The sequence below is a fragment of the Rhinopithecus bieti genome, unplaced genomic scaffold (genome assembly GCF_001698545.2).
Source record: "Rhinopithecus bieti isolate Rb0 unplaced genomic scaffold, ASM169854v2 scaffold_25940, whole genome shotgun sequence".
In the NCBI taxonomy this organism is placed as follows: domain Eukaryota; kingdom Metazoa; phylum Chordata; class Mammalia; order Primates; family Cercopithecidae; genus Rhinopithecus; species Rhinopithecus bieti.
This window is the reverse complement of record NW_016811810.1, coordinates 1703926-1723397: the sequence shown is the minus strand read 5'-3', so window position 1 is coordinate 1723397 and position 19472 is coordinate 1703926. Positions and strand designations below refer to the sequence as shown.

Sequence of the window (19472 nt, the reverse complement as noted above, 5' to 3'; positions counted from 1 at the left end):
GACCCACATAGTTTCCACTGGGAGCTGTCATCTGGGTTGAACATTCAGTAGCCTGTTACATGGATTTCCTGACCAAGACATGTTCTTGTGTTCTTAAACGTATCAGAATTTGCTGGTACCTTTCCCATGGGCTGCGGGCCCAGTAACCTGTCCTTCAGCCTTGGCCCTTTAACTGAAGAAATGCTCATGCTGGTTCTTCCGGCACCAACCCAGAGGCCACCAGCTCCCCTTTCAGAGTGGCCAGTGCTGGGGCCGGGTCACCATGGCCTTCCCTGTGTGCTGTCCCCTGCAGTTCCACCCGCTAGATCTTTCCGTATTGACTAGTTGATATGACCTTTAATTTTTCTTCCTTCCTTCCTTCCTTTTTCTCTCTTTCTCTCTTTCTCTCTCTCTTTCTCTCTTTCTTTCTTTTTTTGTTATTATCATTATTATTATTATTTTTTGAGACAGAGTGTTGCTCTGTCGCCCAGGCTGGAGTACAGGGGCGCAGTTTCGGCTCACTGCAACCTCTGCCTCCTGGGTCAAGCGATTCTCCTGTTTCAGCCTCCCCAGTAGCTGAGATTACAGGCACATGCTACCATGCCCAGCTGATTTTTGTTTTTTTGTTTTTTTTTTTTAAGTAGAGATGGGGTTTCACCATGCTGACCAGGATGGTCTTGATCTCCTGATCTCGTGATCCACCTGCCTCAGCCTCCCAAAGTGCTGGAATTACAGGCGTGAGTCACTGCGCCCGGCCGTGACCCTTGATTCTAAGTACAACACTTAAACTTTATTTTTAAATTATTTCCTGACTTCTCCTAAAATGCTTACAGAATCCCCAGGGCTTTGCAGAAATAAAATGTTTGGAAGCACCAGCTGCACCAGGTGGTATCCTGCTGTGAGCTATTGGGTGTTGTCTTCAAGATGCTCACCTTGAAAACTGGGTTAGTCCAATGGGTGCGTATCCTTGAGGAAATTAAGGTTGGTTAACATGAGGTGATGTTGTTGTAGTGGTTAATTGAGCCTTGTTAAGATTACTGTTTGGACAGTTGCCTCAACTTTGCCTGCTTTTAGAAGCTCGGAAGCTTGCATTGGTGTTGACACCCTAGGTTGATGACCTTCCTTAGATAAGTTCATGAAAGTGTGAGACATTTGGTAGATTTTTGTACTTACTGCTGCTTTAAAGTCAAGATGTCTAAAGATATTTGTTGTTTTCATCAATATAGATGCCAGTGAAGTCACCTGTGTAAAATCCATGTACTGTGCCCCTGCCTCTGTCCTGCTTGAGGAAGGCAAGCCAGCTGTGTTCATGCGTAGGCTACTTGTGTAACAGGTGGCACCCGTGCCATGCTCATGCTGTTTCATGAGGACTTCAGGGAGGCATGAGCGGGTGGCTGGTCACTCGGAGCACCTGGGCATGACTTGAGCATATAAAATAGTTTCCTTAGAGACTTGGGGGGATGGGGGGTGGTTTTCCAGTGCAGACACCCCATAGTACCTATCGGCTGATCAGCCTTATTCATTCGTTCGCTTCATTTGTTCATGTAACAGGCCTCATTGAGCTCTTGCTGTGTGGCCGGAAATGGTGCATATGGAAGGGAAAGCCCAGGTGCAAGAAGCATGGACATTGCCCACTGGGGACTGATGCTGGGAGATCTGGGGACAGATGAAAGCGGGGATGGGGTCTCTTGAGGGGCTTCTCTCACTGCCTGGCAGGGTTTGGCCATCCACCAGTAGCCGTCATAATCCTTTGTGCAAGATGGGGATCACCCATTCTAAAGGGGTCCAGTGAGCCCTGAGAAGAGGCTCTCAAACTGGGGTGGTTGAGCTGAAGGTGGGAAGGGCAAGAGGTGGAGATGCATGGCCAGCGGCATGGGCAGAGCCAGGCTCAGGGGAGAGACAGAAGGGAGCAGGCTGGCGGAGAGGCAGCCTGCTCCAAAGGGTGATCCCTCGACCGATGGGCAGCACTGCCCAGGCATGGTTCTAGAGCTAGGGGGCCTGATGTGGGGCCTGGGTACACGGCTGAACATGCAGCGCCGTCACTGGCAGGTTGGGTCAGCAGTCCCCCAAGGTGTGAAGCCGTCTTGCTGGCCCCTCAGCCTGCTGAGCAGTATGTCTGGCAGCTTGCCCTGACCGTAGCCATGCAGATGCTCTGGCGGTGTGAGCTAGACGCCTTTCCCACCCAGCTGCTGGTCTCCCTCCTTTTCATCTTCTCTTTGGAAGGTCAATTTTACACCAGTTGTTAGAAGTTTGGTAGGAAAGCCCCAACATTTCAGGGGAACTCCAGTGAGGTAGCTGACTTTCCATGTCAAGGGAGCCACTCCTGCACCACTCTGTCCTTCTGTGGACTTGCGACTCTGTTACTAAGAACACAGGGCCTCTACTCCCTGAAGGCTTAGTTTTGTGAAATCCTCAGCTATTCCCAGGTAAAAGACGTCTTGTTTTAGAATCTGTTTTAAAAAAAAGAAGACAAGAGGTCTCACTGTGTCTCGCAGACTGGAGTGCAGTGACACAGTGGTACCTTACTTCAGCCTTGAACTCCTGGGCTCAAACAGTCCTCCTGCCTCAGTCTGCTGAGTAGATGGGCTATAGGCACATGCCATCACATCTGGCTAATTAAATATAATAATAATAATAATTATTATTATTATAGAGATGGAGTCTTGCTGTGTTGCCCAGGCTGGTCTTCAACTCCTGGGCTCAAGTGATCCTCCTGCCTCAGCCTCTAGAGTAGCTGGGATCACAGGCATGCACCACCATGCTAATCTTGGAAAAAAGGGTCTGACTGTGTTGCACAGGCCGAATGAATCTTCAGCTGATCCCTAAGACCTTTCGGTGGCCGTCCCTGTGGCCCCAAGGTTGGAGTCCGTGCTCCACGCGAGAGGCCGATGGTCGCCTGGGGCTTTTCTGTGTGGCTCATCAGTGACTCTTACGCAACCTGCTCTTTGCAAACAAGGTGCTGAGAAATACCACTGGCTGGGGCGCGGCTGAGCTGCCTGGGAAAGGAATGGCCTGCAGCGTTGCTGCCCACACTCCTGGCCTCGGGTCGTCTCGGCCCACGGGAGTGTGTTCCATGTGTTTTCCAGTTCTGCTTTAAGTCAGGACTAGACAGTTTAGGTGGCACAGAGCAGAGTGAGGCTGAGGGGTGCGGGAGCCAAGCAGGGCTCCACCGTTGCCTTCTTTCCTGTTAAACAGAGAGACTCGGGCGACTTCCTGACCCTAGGCCAGGCCGGAGGGCAGCAAACTGACCTGGGGGCCAGATCCAGTGCAGAGCTGGGATTTATAAGAATGACCAGCAAGCTAAGAATGGGTGTTGTGTTTTTAAAGGATTGTTTAAAAAAAAGAAGAAGAAACAAGAAAGGAGAATGTGCAACGGAGACCGTCTGTGGCCCGAAATCCCCGCAATGTTCATCATCCAGCTTTACAGAGAAAGCTTCAGTGTCTGGTCTTGATAATGGACTCAGAATGGAATAATCAAGGGTTGAAGCATTTTTAAAGAAAACCTTTTTTCTATTTAGTAATAACCCTAGAACAGAGTGTCTCCCTTTGGTGCTGTTGACATTCTGGGCCGGGGCCTTCTCTGCTGGAGGCTGTTCTGTGCACTGTGGTAAGTTGAGCAGCATCCCTGGTCTCCGCCTGTAAGACGTCAATACTGTCCCCTCCTCCCCCTGCTGTCGCAATCAGAGAAGTCTCGAGTCATTGCCAAGTGTCCCTGGAGGGTGCAGAGTTGCCCCGGGTTGAGAATCGCTACCTTCGAATAATTCATATATTACTTTATTACAGACATTTATTGCTTAACTGTCAGCTCTTACTGAAACGACTCTTAGGAACAGAGCCTGCTCAACTTCAGGCACAGGTCTCTGAGGACACCGCAATGGGACAAAGGACCGATTGAGCAGAAGTGCAGGATCTGATGTTTATAATTAAGTCATTAGGATTTCTTAGAAAACTAATTGCTTTTGTTCCTTCCCAAAACCCAGCTGATGTGTTCAGTCTTTGCAGACGTGTCTGGGTGTTATTTCTTCTCACAAAAATGACTCCTCTTACCTGGTGGAAGAAAGCAGTTACAATCATTGACCCTATTCTGGTACAAGATTCACAGACTGAAAACAGGGAAAATCGTGACATTTTCTGTTAGGAATGATTCCAAAAAGGTGGGGGCGGAACAAGAATAGCAGAATGTTGGTCCTTGTTAAACCTGATGGTTTCTTATTACTATTCTGTTTACTTTGTGTATGTTAGAAATAGTTCTGGCCGGGCGTAGTGGCCCACGCCTGTAATCCCAGCACTTTGGGAGGAAGAGGCAGGTGGATCACGAGGTCAGGAGATCGAGACCATCCTGGCCAACATGGTGAAACCCCGTCTCTACTAAAATACAAAATTAGCCGGGTGTGGTGGCGCATGCCTGTAATCCCAGCTAGTCGGGAGGCTGAGGCGGGAGAATCGCTTGAACCCGGGAGGCAGAGGGTGCAGTGAGCCGAGATCGCGCCACCGCACTCCATCCTGGGCGACAGAGCGAGACTGTCTCAAAAAAAAAAAAAAAGTTCCATGACAGAGTTTTTTGAAAAAATATTGCGGTAAGGTGACAGTTTGGAAACTCTTATTTTAATTGAGGTGTTTCTATGGTAGAGGACATTTGGCAAACTTGAAAGAATTCTCAGATAAGGGCTGTCGTGTGGAATTGCAGCGACGTTCGGGGGATGTAAGAAGCGAACACATAGGTAGCGCCGCTTGAGCCTTTGGTTCTGAAGGAATTATAGGCATTCTGGTTTCCGCTGCAGCGTGAAAGAAGATGTAGGGAAGAGCTGGAACGGAAGAGCCAGGCACACGGCTTCCTTAGGTGCTCTACGGAACCTCCCGTACAGAGAGCCCTCTGCCTCCTGGGGCCCCCGCGCCGGGGACCCACCTTCTCCATCGAGGCTGCGTGAGAGAGGAGCCAAGTGAAGACGGCACCTCGAGGTTTCTGGTCTCTGGGGAGAAAGAGAGGAGCTAATTAAGACCACCTTTGGTTCGGTGGAAATTAATGAGAAATACTTATATTGAAACCAGTTGTTGGAAAAATTTTCAGTAAGATATTGGCCCATAGACCGGGTGCAGTGGCTCATGCCTGAAATCCCAGCACTTTGGGAGGCCGAGGCAGGCGGATCTCGGGGTCAGGAAATCGAGACCATCCTGGCAAACACAGTAAAATCTCATCTCTACTAAAAATACAAAAAAATTAGCTGGGTGTGGTGGCGGGTGCCTGTAGTCCCAGCTACTCGGGAGGCTGAGGCAGGAGAATGGCGTGAACCTGGGAGGCAGAGCTTGCAGTGAGCCGACATCACGCCACTGCACTCCAGCCTGGGCGACAGAGTGAGACTCTGTCTCAAAAAATAAAAAAATAAAAAATAAAAAAAAGATACTGGCCCATAGACCTACCTTAATATAACCTTGAACACCATTTAGGTATGTTTTCAGGAGCTCTTTCTGGCACTTCAATTGAACTGAACCCCGTGTCTGGAGACCTAACTCCAGAAGTTCTGAACTTGGGGTGTTCCACATCCCCGATCTTACCTTACCTGCGGAGAGACTGACCTCATTTCCTCAAACATTTCCAAGGCAGCATTTCCAGTTGGCTTATTTTTGCTTTATTGTATGTGTTTGTCCTGGTGGAGAATTTGTCACCAAGCTGGGTTTGTCACTGCAGGCAGGGTGGTAGAAACCCGAGGGTTGGGGTGATAGGGTTCCACAGACCCTGGCAAAGCTGCGTGTGGCTTGGGAGTCTCTGAACCCGTAGGTACCATAGTCAGAGTTTGGCACATGCGTGCATTTTTTTCTGAAGAGAAGGTCTGTAATTTCATTTTATTACCAAGAGGTTTTATAACCTAAAGGCCAATATCACAGGGTTCCAGGTGCCTTTGGGTAGATTTCAAACTCCCTGCTGGACAGAGAATCATGCGATCCTCATTCCATCCAGCCGCTCCCCTACTACGTTTAATTTTTCTTTTTTTTTTTTTGAGACAGGGTCTCTGTCACCCAGACTGGAGTGCAGCGGTGCGATCTTGGCTTACTGCAACCTCCACCTCCCAGGTTCAAGTGATTCTCCTGCCTCAGCCTCTGGAGTACCTGGTATTACAGGCGCCCGCCACCATGCCTGACTAATTTTTATATTTTTAGTAGAGATGGGGTTTCGCCATGTTGCCCAAGCAGGTCTCGAGCTCCTGACCTCAGGTGATCCACCTGCCTCAGCCCCCCAAAGTGCTGGGATTACAGACGTGAGCCACCGTGCCCAGCCTGCTTTTAATTTTTCATTTCCAGCTCTCCAGGCAGGGTCTAAAGTTTCCCTTTTTGGCTGGGCACAGTGGCTCAGGCTTGTAAATCCCAGTGCTTTGGGAGGCTGAGGCAGGGGAGATCGCTTGAGCTCAGGAGTTGGATACCAGCCTGGGCAATATAGTGGGGACCTTAGAAAAATTAGCTGGGTGTAGTGGTGCACACCTGTAGTCCCAGCTACTCGGGAGGATGAGGTGGGAGATCACTTGAGCTCAGGAGTTTGAGGCTGCACACTCCACACTCCAGCCTGGGCAACAGAGCGAGACCTTGTCTCTAACAAATTAGACTTTTTTAAACAAAAGTTTAACCTTTTGATTCTCTTTTTCCTACCTTCCCCACTTTTCCCTTCACCTCCTTACTTCCCTCTCATGATATCTGCAACCAAAGGGCGTCGCCAGCCGCCTCCAGCCTGCTGGAATAGTTACGTGCTGTGGTACACGGGGTGGACGATATTGTTACTGGCCAAAGAGTGAATATTTCTAGCGTTTTTCTCAGTCTGCTCTTTGATCCTGCTTTCCTTGATTGCCCCATCTTTGTCCTTCCCCAGGATTCACTCCCACATGAGAAAATGTTTTTCGAGACCGTAGGTTTGGTTGTTTGCATGGACATACCCAGAGTGAGTGGCAGAGAGGCATGTGATCTCGGGGCAGGTCCTTGGGGCAGGTCCTTGGGGCACGCAGCTTGCTCGGGGGTCAGGCGGCGCTCCACAGGGCCATCTGCTGGCCGCCCCTGACTCTGGCCGGGTTGTTTTCCTCTTTTACAGATCATCCAGTCACTCGATGGGGATTACCAGCGGAACACCTGTTTGTGTCACCTTCCCACCTCTCTGTAGCAAGAAAATTCACTTCAGCACCTCTTCAGTAATAATGATGAAACTGGTATTAACTGAATGGCAATTATGGATTTTTAACTCTAATTCACAGTAAACCAGCAAGCCATATGTTTAAAATCCAACCAAAAATCGTTGTGTGTTGCTGCATGTCTCATACCATTGTGAGAAGTTGTGAGACACCCACCTGTGCAAAGAGGAATGTAAGTGTTACTTGCCCGAGGAACACAACCGAAGCAGAAAGAGAAGACGTCTTATTTATCATTACAGATAGATGAAAGCATTATTTATATAGATAGAATATATAGATAAATATATATATTTTTTTGGTGGTAATGAAAATGGCTCCGCAGAATGCCGACCCGGAATCTATGCAAGTCCAAGAGTTATCCGTGCCCCTGCCGGACCCACAGAAAGCCGGAGGCGCAGAGGCTGAGAACTGCGAGACCATCAGCGAGGGGTCCATAGACCGAATCCCCGTGCGCCTGTGGGTGATGCACGGGGCGGTGATGTTTGGCAGGGAGTTCTGTTACGCCATGGAAACCGCTCTGGTCACACCAATACTGTTGCAGATTGGTAAGTCTCCTCCCTGTCTGCGCGCAGTATAGGCTGAGCGGAGTGCTAGCGGACTGGGCGTGGCTCTGATCCTCCGGAGGTGGAGGATGGCATGTCCTGGAGAGCCCCTGGCACAGAAGTCTTGGTCTCCTCTCCCTTCAGCCTGCCCTGATGTGGGTTTTCTTCTCCTGTTTTTAGCCAGGTTTGGGGAGGAATGATCTTCGTATGTTGACGTTGAATTACAGTTTTGGCAAAGTAGCTGAGCATCTGGGGCAGAATTGGCACTGATACGTACTGACTCTCAGCCAGGGCCCATCTCTCCCACTGTCCCTGCTGGGGCACAGTGAACGATGCGCAAAGGGTAGGGTCGCCAGCACGGACAGTCACTGGCTGTGTCATGCAGGCGAATTTGGGAGACCCTCTGTGCCACACTCTGATTCTTTGTGTGTAAAATGATTGCAATCGCACACCAACCCGAAGAGGGTCCCGGGTGCGCTTAGAACAGTGCCTGGCTGTGGGAGACACTGAAAGATGCTATCATCTTATCATTCTTGCTGTTGGCTTGAATCCAAGGTTATTGTGGACGGTAGATGGCTCAGTGACAGGCATTTCCAAAAGCATGAAAATTCACAGTCACCTGCAGGTGGGCATGAAAACACAGAAATTCACAGACATGCAGGTGGGCATGAAAACACGGAAATTCACAGAGACACACGCAGGTGGGCATGAAAACACGGAAATTCACAGAGACACACGCAGGTGGGCATGAAAGCACGGAAATTCAGACACGTGCAGGTGAGCAGGAAAATACGGAAATTCACAGACACACTCAAGTGGGTGTGAAAACACGGAAATTCAGACACGCGCCGGTGGGCATGAAAACACAGAAATTCATGGACACGCACAGGTGGGCATGAAAACACGGAAATTCAGAGACACAGGTGGGCATGAAAACATGGAAATTCAGAGACACAGGTGGGCATGAAAACATGGAAATTCAGAGACACAGGCAGGTGGGCATGAAAACAACGGAAATTCACACACGCACAGGTGGGCGTGAAAACGGAAATTCAGAGACACCCACAGGTAGGCATGAAAACACGGAAATTCACAGACACGCAGATGGGCGTGAGAACACGGAAATTCACAGACACACGCAGGTGGGCATGAGAACACGGAAATTCACAGAGACACGCAGGTGGGTGTGAGAACACGGAAATTCAGACACGCAGGTGGGTGTGAGAACATGGAAATTCACAGACACGTGCAGGTGAGTGTGAGAACACGGAAATTCACAGTGACACGCACAGGTGGGTGTGAGAACACGAAAATTCACAAACATGCGCAGGTTGTGTTTCTTCCAGATTACTGGGCAAGAGAGCGGAGACCCTGTAGGGAGTCCCCACGGGGAGTATCTTGGGCCCAAAAAGTTTTGTCAGAATGTTTAGTTTTCCTTATGACCTAAGGAAGTTTTAAAATCTGTCATTTTCCAAACCCTTAGCCATATAAGGTGTCTGGGTAAGAGGCAGACAATTTAGAAGCATCAGTTTTATTCTAGAATTCCACGTGTTGCACAGTAAAGTATTTTTAAGCCTACTTATTTTGGTGGTTTTAGGGATGTTTGTTGGTACAAACATAATAAAGTGTTTCTTGTTCCGTGAGCACTCACTCAGCCTCGCTGCAGTGCGGATCCCTTAGTTATGTGCACGGATCTGACTCCAGCATGAAATGGTAGCATTTTCTTCCACTGTGTGCGGGGCAGCCCTGCTGGCATCGGCACCGACTTCCTGTCACCCTGCGCTGATGCTCGTTATTACCGAAATCACAGGAGATACTGTGTCCATCCCTCGATCTTGTCACTTAATACATTAATGGAAAAGCACTCATCTTACTTTTCCAGTGCTTCCATTCCTGCATTTCAGCGTGCTTTTCCGTTTGCAGTCCTGTGTCTTTTTTGATCTTTAAAAACCTTGTTTTGAGAAGGCTTCGTGAGAAGGCCAGAGGACCTGGGGCTCAGACAAGGTTAAAGGACTCTTTTCTGGAGGGTTGGGGAGTCGGACGTAGGGGACCGGGTTCAGGTCGCGCTTTTGTTCTCTCCTGTGTGTGTCACTCTGCATTGATTCTGCTTGTGCTCCCTGGGTGCTCATCTTATCCTAGGGCACGGAGGGTGGACAGGACCCACATCTGTGGGCCGGGGGGCTTCGCTCTGTGGCAGGAGGGCACTTCGAGAAAGAAAGTGACCCAACCAGCGAGGGAAAGAAACGGGCTGGGCCAGTGTGGGAAGGCCTTTCTGGAGAGCAGGGCAAGGGCTCTTGGGCATCCCACGCAAAGGCTGAGGGAGGGGACCTGGATGTGTTCATGGAACTGAAGGGCCACTTTTGCGACTAGACCTTAGCCAGGGAGAAGTTGGGTAGCAATTAATTTTACTAAACATGTATTTTGTCCCTTCAGTGTGTAAGGACTTGGCACCGAGGCAATTATGAAAGCGTTGTCGTAACAAAGCTCAGGCGGTTGGAATTACGAATTGGGCACCATCCTCCCGTTTCTGGATAATGAGTTCTGGTCGTGGTGACAAATACAAAATTTAGAACCTCTGGTTTCTGAGAATAAGTTGATATGATAAAGAGTCGTTAGTAACTGCTTTTCCCTAATTTTCTTTATGGCAGATGATGTGTATTGTGGCTTTAAAAACTTGAATGCTGCCCGGGCGCGGTAGCTCTAGCCTGTAATCCCAGCACTTTGGGAGGCCGAGATGGGCGGATCACAAGGTCAGGAGATCAAGACCATCCTGGCTAACCCTGTGAAACCCCGTCTCTACTAAAAAATACAAAAAACTAGCCGGGCGAGGTGGCGGGCGCCTATAGTCCCAGCTACTCGGGAGGCTGAGGCAGGAGAATGGCGTGAACCCGAAAAGCGGAGCTTGCAGTGAGCTGAGATCCGGCCACTACACTCCAGTTTGGGCGACGGAGCGAGACTCCGTCTCAAAAAAAACCTGAATGCTTCCACAGCACCTTGGAATTTTCCTACTTTATAGATGGTGAGTCTCAGTTTCTCTACAGCTTAGCACATTGCATTGTTTGGTTTTGATTATTTGTTACATGAGACTTGTATAGATTTTAGAAAATTTCAGAGGACAAATACAGACGCTCCTCACCTTGCAGCAGGGCTACGTCCCAGTAAACCCATCGTTGAAAATACCTTAAGTTGAAAATGCATTTAACACACCTACCCCACCGCACATAATAGCCCAGCCTCACCTTTCTTAACCATGCCCATAACACTCACATCAGGCTGGGCACGCTGGCTCATGCCTGTAATCTCAACACTTTGGGAGGCCGAGGTGGGAGGATCACTTGAGCCCAGGAGTTCAAGACCAGCTAGGGCAACATAGTGAAACTCCGTGTCTACAAAAAATAAAAAATTAGCTGGGTGTGGTGGTGTACACCTGTAATCACAGCTATTCGGGAGGCTGAGGTGGGAGGATTGCTTGCACCTGGGAGATGGAGGCTGCAGTGAGCCATGATCATGCCACTGCACTCCAGCCTGAATGACAGAGTGAGACCCTGTCTCAAAAACAAAACAAAAAAGAGCCACTCACACCAGCCTATAGTTGGGCAAAATCATGTAACACAGAGCTTATTTTATAATAAAGTGTTGAAGATCTCATGTAATTTATTGAATACTGTACTCAAAGTGAAAACCAGTGTGTATGAGGACTCAAAATATGGTTTCAAGTGAATGTGTATGGCTTTCACATTAATGTGAAGTTGAACAATCGTAGGTCCAACCGTCATAAGCCCAGGACCTGGGCTTATGTATGTACTTCTGTGTATGTACTTCCCTACACTATATATGTAGCACATCTTAAAGGTAGCTTTCCGAAGTTGCAGGGGTGTCTGTTCCATATAAACCTCCAGAAATGCTGACTGAAATGGGAAGAGTTGTAATAAGTGGTTAGGCTGTGGCAAACTGACCCTAACCAGATGAAAGTAACCTTTATTGACCCTAAGCACTACATAGTTCATGTAAAACTGTAAGCCCTGGTCTGTGTTCAGCAAGAGAGTAGGAATTGTGAATAGAAGGTATTTTTACAGGTTATAGGAACAGGGCTTTAATGAGTTTGTTCTTAGATGTGCTTAGATTGAGTCCAGACAACAAAAGGCCCAATTTATTTCTCAGAGTTTGACTGAAATTACACTTAAAAGGACAGCGTAGTGACCCAAGTTTTCCCTGATCGGAGTTGGAGTTTCTTTAAAAAGTTGTCTGCCGTCTGTACCCAGAGATTTGGAAATACTGTTCCCCCACTCTGGGCAGTTTGACAGTTGGCATGAGATGTCCACAGTGGTGTGGCTGTCGCCATTAGGACCTAGAATGTTTTCATCACCCCAAGGCTCCCAAATGCCCCCCACATCAGCCACTGCACTGCCCCCAGCCACCACCAACCTGCCTCTGTTGTCATGGTGCTGCCCGTTCTAGAATCGATGTAAATGGAATCACACAGCATACGGTCTGGCTCTTGTCACTTAGCACAATACTTTTCTGATAGATTCATCCATGTTACTGCATGAATCAGTACTTTGCCCCTTTTCAGTGCTAACTAGTGCTCCACTGAATGGACTTGCCGTCATTTGTTGTCATCCATCAGGTGGTAGAGATTTGGGTTGTGTCCATTTTGGAGGCTGTGATAATAAAGCTGCTGCGAACATTGACCTGCAAGGCCCTGTGCGGTTGTGTTTCATTTCTCATGAGTGAGTCACTGGGAGTGGCTTGCTGGGTCTGGTGCTTTCCAGGGCGTTGGTACCTCTTGCATTCCCACCACAGTATAGGAGAGTTCCCGTTTCTCCACATCCTCACCAACACTTAGTGTTGTCAGTCTTTTTAAACTTCATTCATTGAAGTGGGTGTGAACCATATCTCATTGCAGCTTTAATTTGCATGTCTTTTTTTTTTTTTTTTTAAGATGGGGTCTCACTTTATCACCCAGGCTGGAGTGCCATGGCACTATCACAACTTACTGCAGCCATGACCTCCTGGGCCCAGCTGATTCTCCCACCTCAGCCTCCCAGGTAGCTGGGACTACAGGTGTGCACCACCACACCCACCTAATTTTTGTATTTTTTGTAGAGATGGGGTTTCACCATGTTGCCCAGGCTGCTTTCGAACTTCTGGGTGCAAGCCATCCGCCCACCTCAGCCTCACAAAGTGCTGTAATTACAGGTGTGAGCTACTGTACCTAGCCTGTGTATATATATATATATTTTTTTTCTTACACTTTATTGAGACGAGGTTTTGCTATGTCACCCAGGCCAGTCTTGAACTCTTGGACTTACGTGATCCTCCCACCATGGTCTCCCAAAGTGCTAGGATTACAGGCATGAGCCAGTTTTTTCTGTTTTGTTTTGTTTTGTTTTAACAGGGACTCTGTTTCCCAGGCTGAAATGCAGTGGTGTGATCACAGCTCTCTGCAGCCTCAACCTTCCTGGGCTCAAGTGATCCTTCCGCCTCAGCCTCCCGAGTAGCTTGGACTATAGGCACGCACCACCATACCTGGCTAATACTTTAAATTTTTTACGGAGATGGAGTCTCACTATGTTGCCCTGGCTAGTGTAGAACTCCCGTGCTCAAGTGATTCTCCTGCCTCAGTCCCAAAGTGCCGGGGCTATAGGCATGAACCACTGTGCCAGGCTCCTCATCATTTTTCTAATGATATCTTTCAGAAAGCAAAAGTTTTAAATTTTGGTGAAATTTGGTGTATCAAATATTTTTTTTTTTGTTCTTTTTCAATTAAGAACTCTGCCTGACCTGAAGTCTTTTTGAAGAGTTGGGGGGTCTCACTACATTGCCTGGGCTGGAGTGTAGTACTGTGATCATGGCTCACTGCAGCTTCAACTCCTGGGCCTGAAGTCTTCATGATTTTCTCTTACGTTTCCTTCTAGATTCCTTAATGGTTCTCTCACCTAGGTCTGGGATCCATTTTGAGTGAATTTTTGTATACCATAAGAGTTGAGGGGTTCCCCCTCCATCTGGCATGTGGAAATTGAGTTGTTCCAGCACCATTTGTAAAAAGCCTGTCCTTTCCCATTGAAATCCATGGCGCCTCTGTTGGCATTCACTGACCACCTGTATTGTGAATCTGTTTCTAAGCACTGTTCTGTTCCTTTGATCTATGTGTCTGTTCTTGATACAATTGATTAATTTCTGTAGTTTTATGGTGTATCTTGAAATTAGGAAATATACCTACCTTTTGAAACTTGTTTTTGGCCAGACATGGTGACTCATACCTGTAATCCCAGCACTTTGGGAGGCCAAGGCAGGAAGATTGCTTGAACTCAGGTGTTCGAGACCAGCCTAGGCAACACAGCAAGACCTCATTTCTAAAAAAGAAAAAGAAAACTTGTTTTGGCTGTTGTGGGTCTTTCACATTTCCATATAAATTTTAGAATTATCAATTTCTACAAAAGCCTGCTGGATTTTGCTGGGATTGCGTTGAATCTGTAGAGAATTGACATCTTAATTTTGAGTCCTTCAATCCATGAACATAATATATCTTCTCAATACATTTAAGTCTTTAATTTCTCCTAGGAATGTTTCATAATTTTCAATATGTAGGTCTGTCACATACTTGAAGTATTTCATTGTATCATGTTATCGTATGTAGTACTGCCTTCATTTCCACTTCTGGTTCCTCATCGTTCTGTAGAGTAGTATAACTGATTTTTATATATTGACCTTATACCTTGCAATCTTGCCAGACTCACTTAGTAGTTCCAGTAACTTTTAATTATAAGATCTGTATTGACGTTCCTTCTTTCCTGATATTGGTAATTTGATCAGTCTGGTTAAAGGTTTATCAATTTTGCTGGTCTTTTCAAAGACTCTGCTTTCAGCTTCATTCGGTTTTTTCTTCTGTTGTTCATTTCTATTTTGTTAATTTATGCTCTTGTATTCATTTTGTTTTCTTCTGCTTGCTTGGTTTTTTAATTGGCCCTTTTTCTAGTTTATTATTTTTCTATTATTAGATGGGGTCTCACTGTGTTGCCCAGGCTGGCTGGACTGAAACTCCTGGGCTCAGGAGATCCTCCTGCCTCACCCTCCTGAGTAGCTGGGATTGCAGGTGTGTACCACCACAACTGGCTACTTTTTCTAGTTTAAGGTTGAGCCTAGAGCATCGGCTTTTTTAGACTTTTCTTTCCTAATAAAATCATTTATTAGAAATGGTTTCATTTCTAATAAATAAAATTGCTGTTACACAGAGGAGTCAGAGAGAAGTATAAAGAGAATCTAAGAGACCCCTGAGATACCCTCTGTGTGACCCCGGTGACCTTCAACCCCTGGTTTTCATGGCCTTGTGTAATCCCCTCCCCTTGAGTAATTCCTGTTAACCAATAGAATATGGCAGCATTGAGGGGATGTGGTCTGATGCGAACGTATGACTCCACCTTGCTGGGAGATCCTCTCTGTTGCTGCCTTGGCCTGCACATTTTGATGAATCAAGCTGCTTTCTTGGAAAGACCCATATGGCAAATAACTGAGCAGGAGGCCTCAGCCAACACCCCCAGGGCCGAGGCTGCTGGTCCAAGAGCCTGAGAGAGGCCCCAAGGCAGAGCTACCCCACAGAGCTGTGCCTGGATTCCCGGCCACAGGAGCTGTGTGGCCGTCACTGTTGCTCTGTGCCGCTGGATGCTGTGCAGTTTGTTACGCAGCAGCAGGTAACCAGTACACGTGCTCAGAATATTCTGTTGGTCAGACTCTTGGACTGCACTGCTTCCCCCTGTATAACTTAGGGTGCGATGGTATTTTTCCCATTGTCTGAATCCTCATCTTGGTAGAAGGGGTATGAAAGTACTGCAGATGAAGCATGTTTGTATTGATAAATATCTCAGCAAAAACCTTAGATGATAACTCGTTTTGAAATATCAAGCAATAGCAAGTCTGCCCTTTCTCTCTTCCCCAAAGAAAACTTTCCTTTTGGAAATCAGCAAACCGGAAGCTGTGAGAAGCAAATTAGCTCCGTCTCTGCCATCATCAGAATCAGTAGAGGAGTTGTTGGAAATCTAGGAGCAGCCAGCTGATGCCTGTGTGTGTGAGGTGGCCCTTGATGGCAGTTTCCTAAAGTGATTCACCCTGCACCATCCTTACTCCAGGCAGTGTGCTGTCTTCTGCAGAAGTCAGTGGTGACACTGCCTGTGATGCTGCTGGCAGACGGTGCTGCTGCCCGTGGGAGGCCCCTCCCTTCCCCCTGGGCAGACACTTCTGCTGCCCGTGGGAGGCCCCTCCCTTCCCCCCAGGCAGACACTTCTGCTGCCCGTGGGAGGCCCCTCCCTTCCCCCTGCCCTTGATTCCTGGGCTAAAGACTGGTCTCTAGGTCCCGTTGCTTCCTCTTCCTTCCTCCCATGTGGCCTCCCTGGAGTCCTTGCACCACATACAGTGGGGTTGGGACACACTGAGGGTCTGTGAGTCCCATCTAGCTCTAAGGGTCCAGCCTCCTCTGAGTGACAGGTTGGGAGCTGTCTGCCATCAGGTGACTTTGGTGTGCTCATGATGCTGAGACCAACTTTTTGGGGTCTCCTGGGAGCCCCTGATGCTCTGGGATTCTGCAGGCTGCCCCCTGGGTCAGCCCCGGGGGAGGCAAGCAGTAAGGGGGGGCTCTGGGAACCCTGGACAGAAGACGTGATGGAGCGGAAGACCCATTGTTCATTTAGTGATGAATTAACACTTTCCTTTATGATGATGATTCAAGTCCTGTTTCTGGTTTCTCTTTCATTTCCGTTATTTGCTCAAGTGACAGAAATTTCCTGTCCCTCCCCAAAACGGTGGTGGTGGAGGTAGCAGCAGTCAACAACCCAATGTTGGCTCCTCTCGGAGAATCCAAAAATCGACCATTTTCCATGTATGCAGCCTTACTTATCTCTGCAGATACCAGCATCTCCTTTCTTCTGGAAGCGTGTGCAGAGTTAACGCGTATGATGTGCTTAGAACAGAGCCTGTAATTTTAGCTGTTATTACTGTCATTATTTATTTTTTCTCCACTTGGGTTCCTAGTCGCCGGCCTTGGTAACTTTCGTTGAGGGCCTCCCACGCGCTGAGTGTCGAAAAGTCACTCCGCGGTTCAGTTTGCAGCCCATTCATTGCACCCCAGTACAGCCCAGCCTCCACCTCCCCCCAACCCCCACATGTCTTCTTGCTGAATGCACAGGGATGTCCTCATTTCCAGAGGTTTTCTGGGCCCTGGTGCTGGCCCTGTTTCCATCGTACAGGACTGAGTGGGCCTGGCTTCCGGCTCTGCCGTCCCTCACTCTTTTCCTGTGTGTGTCCCATCCTGAGCCCCATCGGTGTCACACTGGACAACTCCAGGGTCTGTCACACTCAGTACGTGTGAGAGAGCAATGCTTTCGAAAATGGTGGTGGGTTGGATTTGATGAAACACAGCCCATCTATCTCCAGGCCAGACCTGTCTCTGCAGCTATTTACTGCTCACGTCCACCTGTCCTGGCCCCTCTGCATGCTCCCATTCAACACACTCCACAGTGTGCGCATCTCTTCAGTGTTCACGTGTGCTCCGGGAACCCCCTGCAGCCCTGTCTTTCCACCCCTTGTTCCTGCAGGTTGCCCTCTCCCTCCTAGACTGTGCATCCCCTAAGGACAAGGTCTGACTCACCTTTGTTCCAAACCATGCCCAGCATGGAACAGAGGCTTGAGGGAATGAAGGAATGACTTGCTGATGAAGGGGAAATTGACATGCCTTAGGCACCTCACATGACCACAGGCCAGAAGCTGATGCATTATATTCCAGAGGAGGCTAGAGGCCATTCTGCTTCCGACCCAGGCATGGCTGGACTCCATCTGGAGCTGCTCACTTGGAGGAGGCACAGGGGAACCTCCTGCAGGCAGGGTAGGGAGGAGGCCTTTCAAACCCAGGTGTTACCAGTCAGCACTGTGGCCAAGACAGAACCTCCTGTGACCTCAGGATGGGCGGAGCGCACCATGAAGAATCAGGGGCAGTCTCCCAAGTAGCCGAGTTGATTGGGAGGGCAATTGGGTATACAGCTGACCCTTGAGCAACTCGGGTTAGGGGTGCTGACTCCCCATGCAGTCAAAAATCCATGTGTAGCTTTTGACTTCCTCTAAAACCTGACTACCGATAGCTTCCTGACTGGAAGCCTTACCAATCATGTAAGCAGGCAGCCAACACATCCCTTCTATGTTCTATGTGGTATATGTTTACAGTCAAGTAACCTGAAGAAAACGGAGCTAAGGAAATTATAAGGAAGAGAAATGTATTTCCTATTCATTATGTGGAAGTGGACCGTCATAAAGGCCTTCATCCTCATCTTCATGTTGAGTAGGCTGAGGAGGAACAGGGGTGGGTCTTGCTGTCTCGGGTGGCAGAGGTGGGAGAAAATCTGTGTAAGTGACCGGTACAGTTCAAACCCACATGGTTCAAGGGTCAGCTGTATTTAAATTTATTTTTGAGACAGGTCTCTGTCGCCCAGGCTGGAGCACAGTGGTGCGATTACGGCTCACTGCAACCTTGACCTTCCAGGCTCAAGCCATCCTACTATCTCGGCCTCCCAAAGTGCTGAGATGGTAGGTGTGAGCCACTGTACCCGGCCTGTATTTAAATCTCGCAAACTTTCTGGCAAATATCATTTCAGTTTTAGTATGGTTGATGGCAGGTGGTTTTGTTTTTCTGACAGTGGAAGGAATGGGTTTTCCTGTTCTTAAAAACCCTTTCTAGTTTGTGGGAATAAAAGCGCCATTGACACAGATACCATTGCGCTTCCGTGCTTGCCACAGCGGGGGACTGTGCACCTGGCGGAGCTGCCCTCAGTCACATCCCCACACCACTGTGTAGGCTCGCTCATGCCTCGCCCTCACTCCCACATTGGAGGACCTGCTGAGCCACATGCAGTGTCTTGGGACACAGAAGGCAGACATGGGGTCCCCCGACCTTCTGGCAGCCCGATGGGGAGGACAGTCGTGGAAACAGGTTGCTGCAAGGTGGTGCTCAGAGGGGGACTGACTGTGTGGAGGGACCCCAGAGCGGGAGTAACACTCCCACCTCTAGCAGGTTTTTCTGTGGGTCCCAGCAAAGCCTTGGAGGTGGAGCCTCTGTCACCACCCGATAGACGGGTCCTGGCCCTGCCAGCTCCCTACGGCACATGGGCTGGCTTAGCTTTGAAAATCCTGTCGCCTCTTGTAAGATTCTGCAGCCTCCTGCCACATTTCCTGGCCTGGGATCCACATTCAGGTCCACATTCAGCTTCCTTAGGTGTTTGTTTAAACCCAGGATTGTAGTGGGTGGGCTCCCCCCACACATGGCCTCCAGTCTCGGGCCTGTGCATCAAGGTGCTCGTGGAAGACAGTATCTGCCGGCTGTCTTCCCAGCAGCCTGTGAGTGAGAGCAGGGAGTGGCAAGCTGCCTAATGGAGGAGTTTGGCTCAGCGACTTGTCCAGGGTCAGTGTGGGCTGCCGTTATCTGGGGCACTCATCGATGTACCACGGGAGCTGCAGCAAGCAACGAACCAAGCAACTTTGTATTCTCATGAGACCCTCAGGTTCTTTTCCCAGCGCTCTCTTGCCCGTTCCTGATAATGGGGGAGTATGGTGTTCTCTGATACTGGAGCCTGCATTTCTAATCGCAGCACTTCCCCCACTGGTCTAAACATCCTCTGTGGGAGAATGATGTAGAATTGTCACAGCCAGGAGCCACCTTCATTCCCGCTGCGGAGGTCACTTGGGCCTGGCCTGTTAGATACCCAGGTTTAAGAAATTTAAAAATCATGATGATTTACTTTTA

General features: G+C 48.7%; 1 protein-coding gene and 1 long non-coding RNA gene across 5 annotated transcripts in view; one reads left to right on the top strand and one right to left on the bottom strand.

The window, feature by feature from the left end:
• Window positions 1-19472, top strand: part of SLC45A4 (solute carrier family 45 member 4) — a 93288-nt gene that overhangs the window by 44119 nt on the left and 29697 nt on the right. For 3 of the 4 annotated variants that reach the window (XM_017895124.1, XM_017895125.1, XM_017895126.1), the window contains exon 2: window positions 7052-7693. In XM_017895124.1, coding sequence (XP_017750613.1) covers window positions 7453-7693 — 241 coding nt within the window. In that variant the 5' untranslated portion in view covers window positions 7052-7452. Of the gene's footprint in view, window positions 1-3533; window positions 3587-7051; window positions 7694-19472 lie in introns of those variants that run through there. The other variant, XM_017895127.1, reaches the window with a different exon arrangement.
• SLC45A4-AS1 (SLC45A4 antisense RNA 1) lies at window positions 4561-7056 on the bottom strand. The gene is made up of 2 exons (XR_014485124.1): window positions 6900-7056; window positions 4561-4949 (listed from the first exon to the last, which is right to left on the bottom strand). It is a non-coding gene; the product is annotated as an SLC45A4 antisense RNA 1 (long non-coding RNA).